This window comes from Corylus avellana, chromosome 3 (assembly GCF_965113065.1).
Source record: "Corylus avellana chromosome 3, dhCorAvel1.hap1.2, whole genome shotgun sequence".
Classification (NCBI taxonomy): Eukaryota; Viridiplantae; Streptophyta; class Magnoliopsida; order Fagales; family Betulaceae; genus Corylus; species Corylus avellana.
In genome coordinates this window covers 8,601,223-8,615,178 of record NC_142492.1, presented here as the reverse complement: position 1 = coordinate 8,615,178, position 13,956 = coordinate 8,601,223, and the positions used below count along the sequence as shown (strand labels likewise).

General features: G+C 35.7%; 2 protein-coding genes and 1 pseudogene across 3 annotated transcripts; 2 read left to right on the top strand and 1 right to left on the bottom strand.

Moving 5' to 3' along the window:
* Positions 1-487: 487 nt before the first annotated feature.
* On the bottom strand, positions 488-1,572 carry LOC148586747 (uncharacterized; annotated as a pseudogene).
* A 1,092-nt stretch (positions 1,573-2,664) lies between these two features.
* LOC132173960 (putative protein S-acyltransferase 14) lies at positions 2,665-7,835 on the top strand. Of its 2 annotated transcripts, XM_059585654.2 has the most exons (7): positions 2,668-3,122; positions 3,712-3,952; positions 4,072-4,163; positions 5,935-6,058; positions 6,142-6,227; positions 6,340-6,405; positions 7,185-7,835. In XM_059585654.2, exons 1-7 carry the CDS (start codon positions 2,931-2,933, stop codon positions 7,311-7,313), a joined length of 930 nt encoding a protein of 309 aa, XP_059441637.2. In that variant the 5' UTR covers positions 2,668-2,930; the 3' UTR covers positions 7,314-7,835. The 2 variants fall into 2 exon arrangements, with proteins under 2 accessions (XP_059441638.2, XP_059441637.2); XM_059585655.2 differs by lacking the exon at positions 4,072-4,163 and having other exon boundaries at positions 2,665-3,122; positions 6,026-6,058.
* Positions 7,836-9,950: 2,115 nt separating this feature from the next.
* Positions 9,951-13,741, top strand: LOC132176507 (uncharacterized). Its single transcript, XM_059588737.2, has 8 exons — positions 9,951-10,032; positions 11,421-11,560; positions 11,814-11,983; positions 12,069-12,149; positions 12,275-12,350; positions 12,465-12,557; positions 12,638-12,763; positions 13,543-13,741. Exons 2-8 carry the CDS (start codon positions 11,473-11,475, stop codon positions 13,623-13,625), a joined length of 717 nt encoding a protein of 238 aa, XP_059444720.2. The 5' UTR covers positions 9,951-10,032; positions 11,421-11,472; the 3' UTR covers positions 13,626-13,741.
* Positions 13,742-13,956: the final 215 nt, after the last annotated feature.

The following is a 13,956-nucleotide window of genomic DNA, read 5'->3' as shown; positions in this document are numbered from 1 at the left end:
ATGGAGATGAATTATTTTATGGTCAAGATTATATCTTCTTGCATCTAACTGTGTGCATGATGTGTGAATGGTCTTGATAAAAGAATTTCATGCAATTTTTATTTTCCGAATGTTCTTGAGCTTGGACATCTCCAGAGTCAAGGAAGTTTTACATTTTACATACACATGCGTTGGTAAAGATTCAATATATAAAAAGCTCTTCACGCGGCAGCATTTCTTCACAAGATTCTCAAAAACTTGGTAGAGATGCATAATCAGCTATGAGTTGGTTTTCACGAGTCAAACGACTCCTAATAAGGCAAGAGAAGGGGAAAAACGATGTCTCTAATACATTGTTATCGAGAAAGTGAAATATTCTTCTTATTAGGATAAACAAGTGGCATTGAACTAAGAGAAACAAAATATAAAGAGGGAGACAATTAGCAAGGATTCGCAAACCAAAAACCAAACTATAAAGTAATACAAATAACTCATTGATTTGTAGTCCTTAGTAACACACACATTTGAGGTGAGCGAAGAAGTCACATGCTGCACAGTAATAGAACCAATGGTTTGGGTCTTTTATTTTTTTGCAAATTAGATAGTAATATTCTTCATAATTGTCTTCAGCAGTATATATCAGTTTGAGGTGATGTATATCGTATTTATGCCTTACTACGAGTGGAAGATTTGCACATCTGATTCCTAAAGTGAAATCGCAACTGGTGCATACGAATATATAGTCCTCAATGTCATCAGGACAAGCTCTGCATTCTCTATCACTAGAATCTAGAGCAAGGATAAGGGTATGCTGATGACCTTCGTGTTTAAGTGTTTCTGGAATTGAACTGCATTGAATGTCAATAGTTGTGAAATTCTCCATCTCCTCCCAACAAGTATCACATTTGTATGTAAAGCCGCAAGGATGACGAGAACAAATATGACAACTTAACATGACACTCTTGATAGGTGCTTGTGGGAGGAGGGTGAGCGTGTGAAAACGGTAAAGTCGGTGTTGATCAATCCTTGTGGGAAGTTTAGTACATTGAATATGGAAAAAAAAGACGCATTCTGCACATCTATAAAACGGGACCGAAATTATGAATTGCACACACACCTCACAAAGTGTATCATCCTTGACCACATCATCGCAGATGATTAACTTATGTTGTTGATGACTAAAATGTTGGATCTCCTCAAGCGCCTGACTCTCCATAGATATCCATAAATTCTTTTACGCATTACAGGTGGGCAAAATATTTACATTGGTCACAATAGTAAGCTGCATACTTTGTACTCACATTTTTACAATAGAATTTACAAAATATGCCTTCACGGTTTTTGATTTTATAAAAATAATAGACGAGGCTGAGGGAGTGATTGTGTAACATAATTTTGACGGTGTGTGAAATTTCAGCACATTTTTTTGTGAACAAAGAGTTTGCAGATATTGCATACTCCGATTTGTTCTCCACAAGCTTCGCAATTCAATTGGACCACCCACTTCCAAGCAATGTTGGGTGGATTTGTATTTGTGAACGGGACGGTTACCACTTTCGACACAATTGTGGAGGGAACCCCATATTGGTTCATCGCACCCCCAGCCAAAAACTGCCTTCTCACCGGCCATCTTTCTTTATCTCTTCTCTGTAGATCAAGTGGTGCGCATATTGGAAAAGCATGCTTAAACTTCTTGTTGTAAACAAAGAATTGAATCTTAGTTTGAGTGTGAATCGGTGTGTTATGGTACTTTATCTTGATACTTTATTGATTCCGATGGCTAAAGAAGCAATCTCCGGTTGGGTGAAGAAGAGGGTCACGTGCCTCCTTTAAGCTAAATTGAGCTTCGGCTTTGTGGCTTTCGTGGACTTCCCGTTTCTGTTGGGCTTGTTTGACTTTAATTACGATGATGGGCTGACGTGGGCTTACTTGGAGTCCAACCCATGTGAGCTTCTTTGAATGTTGGATCACTGGTGAGGCTCGTCTGTGATTGTTGGCCCATCATTAGATGACTAGGGTAGGGGCATTTTGGGCGTTTTTGTTCTATGAAAGATCCAAAAGATCTGTGGAACAATAATGTTCACTCCACAATGGCCCAAGTTTAGGTTGGAAAACGCTTAGTATAATAAATATACATATTGAGAAAAAAAAAAAAAAAGAAAAAAAAAAAGAGAACCACGCCAAATCCTAAAACAAAATAAGGAAAAGTAATAAATAAAAAGAAAAATCTACGTACTCGTTCAAACAATCATTCATTGTTATCGTCTTTCGAAACTAAAGATTGTGTCAATGTTTCTTTTAAATTATCAAAATTTTTCAATGTAATCAAAATAACAAAAAACACTCTTAATAAAAAATTTAAAAAATCTTGAAAGAAAAACCTAAAATGAAGGTTGGAGCAACGGTTGGTCAAATGGGGAAACCGAGCCACTTTCTTTAATCAAATAGAGGATGGTCGAGTCACCTCTTGCCGGCTTGGAGCGGCCAAATCACTTTTTTAGTTGATTCCGCTATCTCTTTAGTCATTTTTATTTTCTTTTATGCTGGAATATGAGGATATTGACAATTTTAAATAGTTTGAAAAAGACACCGAAACAATCTTACTTTGAAAAAGATGAAAACAATCTTGGTTCGAGGGCTGAAAAAGAAAAGCTTTTAAGCTTGATCATGTGTGGATGCTGCTATTTATGACTTTGTTGGGTCAACTAGAGGTCTTTCGGACATTTGTTGGACTGCCACGAATATGTCCATTTCATTCACAAAAACCTTTGAGCAATCTCGGCCTGAAGTGACGAGGTCATGAGCTTGGGCAAAGTTGGGCAAAGTTTGGATCTGAATCCAAAATCCCAGCTCGCAGATAGAATTCCAATTTCAACCAATAAATTATAAAGTAATCGATTTTCAATTCCCTCAGCAATTTCCATCTTTGTGTAGTAGGGTCCCAAGCAGCAATGGCGTGGAACGTGTTCAAGTTCTGTTCGGCCCTGCGTGCGCTCGGGTCCGTCATGATCGTCCTGGTCCTCGCCGTAGCCGGCCTCTCCTATTACACCATGGTCATAGCCAATTACGGCCCAGCTCTCTTCCATGGTGGCCTTCTGAATTCCCTCATCGCTTTCGCTGTCTTGCTCTTGTTCCATTCCTTGGTATTTTCCACTTCCTATACCTCTTCAATTGGTTATTAGTTTAGCTATATGGGCATCCTTTTGTCTAAGCAGCTAGATTTTTCTAGAGGTTATGATTTGAGATTGTTTGGTCAATGAGAAAATGAAAAGAAAATCGTAGACACTAAACCAAGTAGAGTTACTGAAAAAAAAAGAAAAGAAAAGGTGTGTGTATCAGTTAATGGAAAGTTAAATTTCAATCCCATTTCCTATATGGTCCCTAAACTCAGCAGCAAGAGAAAAGTAGTTTGTGAAGTTGTTAGTGCATATTTTATTTTCTTTTATAAATTTGGATTTATTGTGAACTTGGTATCTTTAGTTATAAGGAATTTTAATCCTCAACGAGCTAGAAAAAGTGACATTTCCTTGCTGCTTGTATGCCATGCAACCAATTTTATTATGGGGAGCAACTGTAAGTTGTGAGGTTCTTGAAGGAAAAAAGAAAGGTTGAAGGTGCCACTTTTTTTCCTTTTCAACTGATTTCAAACACAAAACTTAGTATGATGATAACTGATTAAGGTGTAAAATTATATATTATACTAAGATTCTCTAAGTTGATTTTGTTATGTAGTTGGTGATGCTATTATGGAGCTACTTTTCTGTTGTTGTTACAAACCCGGGCAGTGTTCCTCCGAATTGGAGGCCTGTAACAGACGAGGAGAAAGGAGACATGGATCCATTGATGGCCTCAGAATATAGTGGCCCAGGTTTAGGCTTGAACCAGTCAACTATGGACACTTCAAATCCAAGAGTACGGTTCTGTCGAAAGTGCAAGCAATTTAAACCACCTCGTTGCCATCACTGTTCTGTTTGTAAGTTCTTTGCATGAAATTCTGCTTTCAAAACTTATTTTTGTATTAAACTGCTATAAAATTTTTATTGGACTGTCATATTGAACCATAAAGAAGAAAAACATATGCATTTGTTTCAGGTGGGAGGTGCATATTGAAAATGGACCATCATTGTGTTTGGGTTGTTAATTGTGTTGGGGCGTTGAACTACAAGTACTTCTTTCTTTTCTTGGTATGTCGATTGTACTTCTTTAGCTTTCAAGTCTCTTTCTTTGTGTGGCAGTATGCTCATGCACTAGCATGAGTAGTTTGTTCCCTTTGCCAAATAATAGGAATGGGAATCAAGATTGTTGATTTCCACTTGGATTTTATTTTCTTTATTTGTTGATTATCATCATTTTCATGATGTTCTTGTCAATTTCTACATCCTTTTGTTTATTATGTATCATATCTAGCAGTTCATGTTGTTGCAGTAGTGTACCGAAGAAAAATGAAGGATTGTAGAACAAGTAGAAATTGATGTGGAGATTAGGTTGTTAGACCATGGGAAATGAGAAAATAAGAATGTTGGAAAAGAATTTTCAATGGAAATGGCATGTCAGAAGGGTGCCTTTTAAAATCAGGCATTGATCTAAAGCATTGTGTCTAAACAATTTGCAATGTTTATTTGTTTAGATGTGAACCTCAGTACCTTAGGATTGGATTTTCTACCTAGGCATTTATAAAGCAAGCAAATGCTTTTTAATGTAATAAACTGTACACTTATCATAAAGAGTTAATGGCGTCAATAATATGGCTACCTTTTCCTAACATGGTCTATAACAAGAAGGATTTCAGTCACATTTGCTGCAAGATATTATAGAGGCAGGGTTTGGGGGGGGGGGGGTGGGAGGGTTTGGGATGGGGGGTGGGGGGTGTTGTTCTTCCTTTAAATCTTGTATATTAGGGGAAACTATACCTTATCCCATTCAAATTAACACCCTATTTGCAATCATCTTGCCAAACTTTGAAAAAGTGACAACTCCTTCAAACTATCCAGAATTTTCAATTTGTCCCCTTTGTTAGAATTTTCTGTTAACTTGGGTAGAAAATGCATCACGTGACCCACACGTGATTGAAAATTGTCTATTATACCCACCTATCAGATTTGGATTTGTTTTTGATCAGATGTGTGAAAATACAAGTATGCTCCTTAGATTTAATTTTTTTTTTTTTTTTTTTTTTTTTTTTTTTTTTTTAAAAAAAAACCCTTCCCCTAGCCATGGAGCCATGGAGACCCATGGTGGGGTCTCCTTCCATGGTTTTTTATATATATATAAACTGATAGAGGGGTATAATGGATAATTTGAGTCACATGATGCATTTTCAGTCCAAGTTAATAGAAAATGCTAACGGAGATGGGAAATTGAAAGTGCTTGCTAATTTGAAGGAGCCGATTGTCACTTTTTAAAATTTGGTGGGGTACTTGCAAATTGGGTGTGAGTTTAAGGGGGCTAAATGTAATTTTTCCTTATATATTAAGATAAAGCACCTGCTTGATGTTTATTGAGTACTTTGCTACAAAATATTACATGCACCATAAGCTCTTAGTATTGGATACGAGACCTGTAACTCCCTTCTTTTTCCTATAGATTGCCAAGGCGACTGGCCAGTTTTTAGTTGTTCTTACCACTTAGGTGCATTATGAGAAGTTTCAATTTTCAATGCACATTTTTTCTTCTCCTTAAGGAGAAACAAAAGCACTTTTAGTCACCTTTATTTTGACTCTAATTGTTTTATTATCTATTGTGTCTTGTGCTTTTCTGCTATTGTGTTAGATTCCAATGTAACTCTTTCGCTCGAGCATAATTGTCTATTTTTTAGAAATTAACTACCAATTCAAAGGCCTGATTAAGTGGTATGCATGAAACGTCTTTTTTTTTTTTTTTTTTCTAAAAAAAAAGATGAACAAAAGAAATGAAAGTATGATTGAGTGGTATCTTTGTTGTCTAATCTTGATGCAGTTTTACACGTTTCTTGAGACAACTCTTGTCACCTTATCATTATTGCCATATTTTGTCACATTTTTCACTGATGGTGAGATACATGGAACAGCAGGCAGCCTTGCAGCCACTTTTATCACATTCAGTAAGTTCTTCAAGATATAATGTCTTTAACTGTGATCCGTATCCTTAAAAGTACCTGTATTAACTGTCATTTTATCCATTCAGTTTTGAACTTATCATTTGCACTGAGTGTTCTGGGCTTCCTGATTATGCACATATCATTGGTGGCAGCAAATACCACCACAATTGAGGTAGTTCCTTTTGCCAGTTACCCTTCCCGTTGTTTCCCATTAATTGGCAATGGATTCATACTCATAAGTGTCTCACATAAGGTTCTTGATCACTTGGTTTTCTTGTTTTTAGGCATATGAGAAGAAAAACACTCCTCAATGGCGCTATGACCTAGGATGGAAAAAAAACCTTGAACAGGTTACCTTCTCTCTCTCTGTTTGTGTGTATGTGTATGTTTTGGGAACATTATGGGTATGTTTCCATTTCCAGGGTTAGTAGGGATATGTAGTACTAGTGAAAATTTCCATGAAAACTTATAGATACAGAGTTTTGGCTTAAAACTTAGTAGGCGATACCCAGTATTTTCATTGTAACATCTTCCACTTGCAGCATGTGTTAAGTAGGTTTTAAGTTTTTGCATGTAAGACCTGGTACTTGAAATTTGGTTTTGTACTTTTTTTTTTTTTAATTTTTTTAATTTTTTTTTTTGTAGACATATCCTTGACTTCTTTTTTTTTCGTCTTTCTATGCCTTTGTTCTTGACTGCACTTCTCTTTACTGAATGAACCACATCAAACCATACTCGTGGTTGTATGATCACGGATTAATGAGCTGCAAGCCGCTGAGACTCTAATAGACCACATTACCACATTGGTGGCTGACAATGAACTCAAAAGTAGCGGCCGCACCCCTGCTGGTGATGGCTACCAATTGCTAAACAATCAGCTCTTTAAAACTGAACTACTTTAGCAATTGCTGTCCTCATATTGCGTAATCAAACCAGTTTCTTTTCACAAATTTCCAAATTATTCGCCAGTCCCTTAATAAACATTTTTTTTTTTTTTTTTTTTTTTGGCACTTTGTATTGGAACCTTTTATATACTTGAATATTGTGTTGCACAAAAATCAAATTTTCAGAGGCTGTGCGTGGAAAACCCATGGTTGGTAACATAGTGAATTTCCTTTTTCCATTTCAGGTGTTTGGGATGGATAAGAAGTACTGGTTAATCCCTGCATATTCACACGAGGATTGGAGATTGATGCCGGCACTTCAGGGTCTTGAATATCCAATAAGGCCCGACTTTAATGTGCTCCAGCAGTTATAACAATAGATGACAACACCAGGGCATTAGGTTGCAGTTCCTTTTACTAACACATGGTCTGTGCAACTGGACTTTATGCACAGAGACAACAGCACTGGATAAACTTCAGCTTTGGAGATATATTACCAGGATCTTTTGAAGGAGTGGTTGAATATTTGAACTTGGAGGGTGATGTCTTATTCTCACTCCTAGATTATGCCTGTTGGAAGTTAGGGTTTGGAAAAGGACTCACAGCTGCATGTTGTTTTATTATGTATATGTCATCATAGAGATTTGGTTATCTATAAATAGAGTACATTTGAGCGTGCTAGAAATGGAATGGTTTGTATTGTGTGCGTGTGGACATAGGACACAAGCTGGGGTGCTACACGTCCCTAATTATTGATGTGGCACCCCCACCTTGCTGCGTGCCCCATCAATTAAATTTGGCTTTTACCATGGTTTCATGTAAAAATACATATGCAAGGCAATAGTTGTAACTCAACCATAATTTGGATTTTGAAGGAAAATTCCATACCTGTTTCATCTTCTCTCCTTTTTTATATCGATATTTCTATTTCTATAGTCCATTTGAAGAAACTTAGGCTTGTTAGCTAGATGCTAGCGCTCTATTTTGTAGAGTTCTTCAAATCCTCATTATTATTATTTTTAAATTAAACGATTGAGACTTTGTAATCACATATTTATTACATGTGATACATTGAGGTTCATATTATAAAACTTTCTTTAATTCATTGCATATCACATATGATAAATGCTGAGATGATAAAACCAACATTATTTACTTTGAAAATAATGATTAAAATTAAAGAAACCTTATAGCATGGAGTCCACCAAAACAAAAAAAATGAACGGTTCAAGTTGAGCCCTTCAATTCTCCTATAACTCCATACCATAAATTTTCAGTATCCATAAAAGTTTCGACTCCTTGACTAACTAGCATTGTTGCTACACCTTTGGTGGAACTCTGCTATATTATTATTTTATGTAATAATTTATTAGAAATGAAAGATATAATATTATTTTATGTAATAATTTATTAGAAATGAAAGAATGGCTATTGGCTATTTCAATCCTTATCATATACTTTATGACCAAAGCTATTATATTCCAACTTTCTTCAATTCCTAATAAAGCTTCTTCTTTTTTTTTTTTTACCAAATGTAACATAAGGATGCATTTGGTACACAGAATAGCTATTCCATTAAAACAAATGAGTAGTTTTATCGAAAATGAAAGAAGGTGAAATGGAATAGACTTGAAATAGAAATTTTATGGAAATGAGATAATAGCTATTCCAAGTGTTAAGAGTATATGATAAGGATAAAACTCTTATCATATACTTTAAAACTAAGGTGATTATGTTCTATCTTCTTCCATTTCTTATAAAAGCTTCTTTTTTTTTTAATGGAATGACCAATTATGCATACCAAACGAACTCTAAAAGATTAGATCAACAAAGTCCAATATCCAAAGAGAAATGTTGTACTTGCCAACTTTTTTTTTTAAAAAAAAGTTGGTTCCTAAGTGATGTGTCGTCATTTTTCAAAATAATAGATATCATCCATGATGACACATTATTTGAAAACTAACTTTTGGATTTTTATTTATTTTTTATTTTTAAGTGTAGCACTTCTCATTTCCAAATAGAAAACAATTAATGGCGAAATCCCAAACAACGACAAATTCTAAAATTACTATTAGTGGTCATAACATGTTAAATTACTAGTTATCTTGAAAACTTAAACCAATAAAAACACATTTAAATTATACGTAATAGAAATTTATGAAAACAAGGCACATGAATGGCATTTTTGAGCCTAACCGAGGAATAAGGGATATTTGATAGCCACAAACCTTTGCATGAATTCATCTTTCGGCATGATTATGAATGACTCAACAATAATCATTAATTAATTAGAAAAAAAAAAAACAATAATCATTATTTAATTGGTCAAAACACTTGCATGCATGGGAACTAGAACATGCACATACCTATATAAACCATGCACTTTTTTCTAATTTCTAAAAAACTTCAAGCACATTGATCGATCACCAAGTCATATTTAAAAGGCCAACTAATTACCATGAGTGACCTAACGAAGGTCTTTGCAATTGTTCTTTTGCTGCTTATGGTTTATAGGTCTGTAAGGTAGGTGCCGACGTATTTTACGCCATTGCAACAAGTTCTTGTTGGGATGGTTGTGATGGTGTCGTGTATGTCGGCACCTATTTTAACGACCAACATGGTTGGAAGGTCATATGTGAGTGCCTTAGGATTGCAGTAGATAATCTCGGGCCGGTCGATGATCGGATGTTTTCTCTCACCAACAAGTGTGGAGTGTTGGTAAGAGTACCTCTTGTCTCTCATGACCGCTTTCATTGTTCAAAGTAATGGGTATGAATGAGAAGATTGTAGCAGCCGTCTTTAATTCTAACAAAACTTTTTAGTTCTTTGAAAGTACCAAAATTAGCCCGTGAAATATTGATCAAGATTCAAGATCCCCAAAATTTCAAATACAATGCTCCGTACTTGGGCCTAGCCTGCTACCCAATGCAGGTTGGCCCAATAAAACCAGCTCGGCCTTTTATTTCAACTAATCATTCACAGAAACGTACTGTCCGGCCAGTAATGTCGCCGTATTTGTAGGCTGTGATATATAGAGAGTAGAGACTTCCTTTGATTCTCTCTCTCCATATTCGAGTCCGTTTTCCTTCGAAGGTTTTTTCTTTCTCTCTCTGTGATGCACTTGACTTAGGGTTCGTTATTCTATTGAAAAGTTTACTCATGTTATGCAAGTTTTGATTTTTAATCAAATAAATGTGTCTTTTTTTTTTTTTTTTTTAAGTAAATAAATGTGTGTTTTTGACTGTGAAATCGGTGCAAATTCGGGATTCGGACTGTACTGTGTTGCTAATTCTGGTCCTTTTTGTTGGATTGTGTTAGGGTTTTCGGTCTTGACGATAGTTGTGTTGAGAAGTTTTCGCCTTTTAAAGGGTTTGGGTTAGTGTTTATGGTTTCGTAACTTTGTTTATGAGTGCCTTAGTAAACCATCTAGGGCTTCCCGCTTCTGTTTTCTGGTAGAGTGATAGGTCACATTGTACACGAAGACCCACGTGGCAGAAGTAGACGTGGGAGTAGAGAGAAGTGGGAGAGGAGTTGTCCCATGAGCAGAGGACTGGTGCACGTATAAAAGCCGTTTGGCCAATTCCTCTGTTTTTGTTTCATAAAACAGAGTGGATTGCCCACAGTTAACAATGTGGTCTGTGTGCATGGCTGTAGTGTGTGTGGGTTATGTCTAAATTTAGTGTTCAGTATATAGTGGGTAGTTGAGTAAAAGTTGTGTGTCGTGTGTTGTGTGTTGTAGAATCTCTACTGTGGTTTAACTCCCACCCGGGATGGAGTTCTACGTGTATTGTCTTCTTACTTTCATTGAGTTCTTATCGTATAAATTTACTTCTCTGATTGGGACCCATCATAGAGATTGTAACTTGTAACGTGGGCATGTCTTGTTTTGTAATCTCTGTTATGCTTCGTTTGATGATCTTTTTGGTTGGTGAGAAAATTTGAAAGGGTACAAGCATACGTTGCTAGTGAAAATTAGAGACATTTTATAGGAGGGGTGAAATTTCTATGCGCATATGTTCTTTTGATATTCCTTGATCTTAATGTATTTTTCAGTTATCTGGTGGACATAACTTGTGCCTCTATGATTATGGATATGTAGATATATTTGTCCATAATGTAGAAAGTTTTGAATCTTTGATGGTTGAGAATGTTTAGTGTAGATCATGCCTGCTATAGTTCCAAAATTTTAATCGTGCTCATCAGTTTTTGTGAAACTAGTTCATGGAGAAGTTGTTAGGACCACCTGGAGACAGCCAGAGGTGGATTTTGGATTTTTTAGCGGATTTCTAAATATTTTTTAGTTGGTGGTTGCAAATTTATTTATAATATGCTGTTTGATTCTTTAGTTGTTGGTAAAATATCCTCGTAGATGGTCATTTTGGTAAAGCTAGCACACAGAATTTCGACCCATTGTTTTTTGTTGTTATTGCTTCTTGTAATTGTCGTTTAATTGGTTCTAATGCTGAATCTCATGGTTGCAGCATATATTTTGCTTTGCATACTAAGCTTTGGGTGGTTCGTAGCACTTACAAAATGCAGGGAGGCAAAAAAGAAACCCCCTGTAATCATGGTAGGTCAAGTGGTAAAGCTTTTGTGGAGTATCCGGAACATGAAGTTGAAGGTAAAGTGCATCTTTTAACTGGTTGTAATGCTATTTTTTTTCCTAATAACTATATAGGAAAAGGGAAAGACCCTTGAAGCTGTAACTTTAGAGCACATCATTTTACTAAGTCGACTGCTTCCTACATTGTGTTTGGATAAATTCCTTACTTGTCACCCATTTTATCTTTCATTCTGATCAAGAGTGGAAAAGACCCGTTGGAATCCAACCTCAAAAAGTGCTGTTCATTTTTTTCCCTCTTGCTTGATTGCAGAGAAAAACAGCAAGCATGTGCAGTACAGAAATGACTACAGCAAGTCGGAGGAAATACAGTTGCAACATCACGATGGTAGTTTCACTTTTCATAAGTCCACTGTCACTTATGGCAATGCCGATGGATCATATAAATTTTCATCCACAATTAGAATGACAGGGAGTGATGGAGTAAGTGATCTTAATTTAAGGTTGATATAACATGTTCAATTTGTAGGCTGGTTCTGTTTCTTAATTTCACTTTGTTGTGGAGCAGGTGACCTTCGTAGAAAGCAAAGTAGCTGAAACTGCTACAAGTCAGGCAAAACACAGCATATCTGTGGGACTTTATGATAAGGTATTATTGCTTCACTTTTCAGTCTGAACTTTTTGTGTTATTGGTGTTTATCTGTGCGATGTTGAAATTGTACTTTTCTACATAAAAAGTTGATATTGTACTTATGGTGGTGACATATTTTGTAGGGCCATTCCACAACCGGGAAGCTTAATTCAGATTGTAAAGTGGACACAATGCAGACCTTACCCAATCTGACTGAAGGTATATGTAGACATAGTATATTTTGGGGTATATGAGTATACAGAGGTGCACTTAAAAAATTTTTTTGCACATAAAGGAGAAATAACCAAAAGCTCTGGATTGGAAAATTTTCAGATGAAGCTAATGAGCTTTTTCGATTTGAACAATCATGGAAAGGAAATGATACGCCTAGCTGGTCTGAGAATTTTATTGGCTATGATAATATTGGTAGGTATCTATCTCTTTTGCTATATGTGTTAGCACATAAAGGAGAAATAACCAAAATCTCTGGATTTGAAAATTTTCAGATGAAGCTGATGAGCCTGCTGGATTTGAACAATCAGAAGCTGCTGAGCTTGCTGGATCTAAGCAATCATGGAACGGAAATGATGCACCTGGCTGGTCTGAGAATTTTAATAGTTATGACAATATTGGTAGGTGTCTCTTTAGCTATTCAGGGATTTTTTTTTTTTTTTTAAAAAAAAAAAAAAGAGTAAATGACAAATATCAGGAATGTGACACTGCATTGGCTTTTGATACAAAAATAAAATACTGTCATTATTTCATTAAAGAGAATAGAACTCTAATATTTGTAGCATGTTGGTGTGTACATTTAGTCAGAAATGCATATGCGTAGGTAAATCAAATAGCATTTTGGATTGGTATGAATAGACTTGCATTTCCTTTGTTGTACAAATGGCTTTTTGGGAACTTCATGTAAAAGGCTCTAATGAATTACATCTAATTTTGTTAAAGTATTTCATTGGTTTTTGGATCTCATCTCACCCTTATATCTTTTTTAAAGCCTAGATATTAGTCTTTCATGTACCATGTACATATTGTAATGTTAGACTAGAGATTTTGGAACAAATGACATCGCCTCTCCTATCGATAATGGTGGATCACGGGTTCAATCTTGTATGGATGTGAATTGTGTTTATCAATTGTTTGAAATCATACTTGCATTTATTGTCTTGTTTTCTAGGTGTACATGAGATTTGGAAGGCAATGGGTGGTTTAATAAGGAAATTGTAAAAGAGTGAGATGAGAAACTGCTGAAAATTTCAAAATTATGCATTGTGATAGTTGCTTTACAAGCAATAGAGGGGAAATTTTACATGGAAAATGGGCCTCACATCACACAACAAAGGTTAGAATATTTTTTTAACTGTTGAACCATGAACTCACATATCCCCTTGTAACAACTTTACAGATGTCGTCGAGGAGGACTCATATGCATATCACGATGATTATTATCCGGACCCATATGAATATCACGATGAGTATTATCTGTGACTGTGAGGTTGACCGGAGGCTTCAACTTTTGATAAGTCAATTTTAGATGTTAATTTGCCGCATGTGGCATCTTTTGGAGTTGTTAAAATGATATGGTTTTAAGTATGACTTTTGAATATCTATGAAATATGGTTTCAGTATTAGTGCTCTGGTATGTTTTATGAGTGAGATTGTGGTTTAAAAAACCAATGTGGACTATGTGAAGGGCTGTAGTGTGTGAGCGTGTGTGGGTTATGTCTAAATTTATGACTCGTTTGGTTTGCGGAATAGATATTCTAGTAGGAAAATAATAGGTATTACTGTGAATAGAAAATGTTGGAATGGAATAATT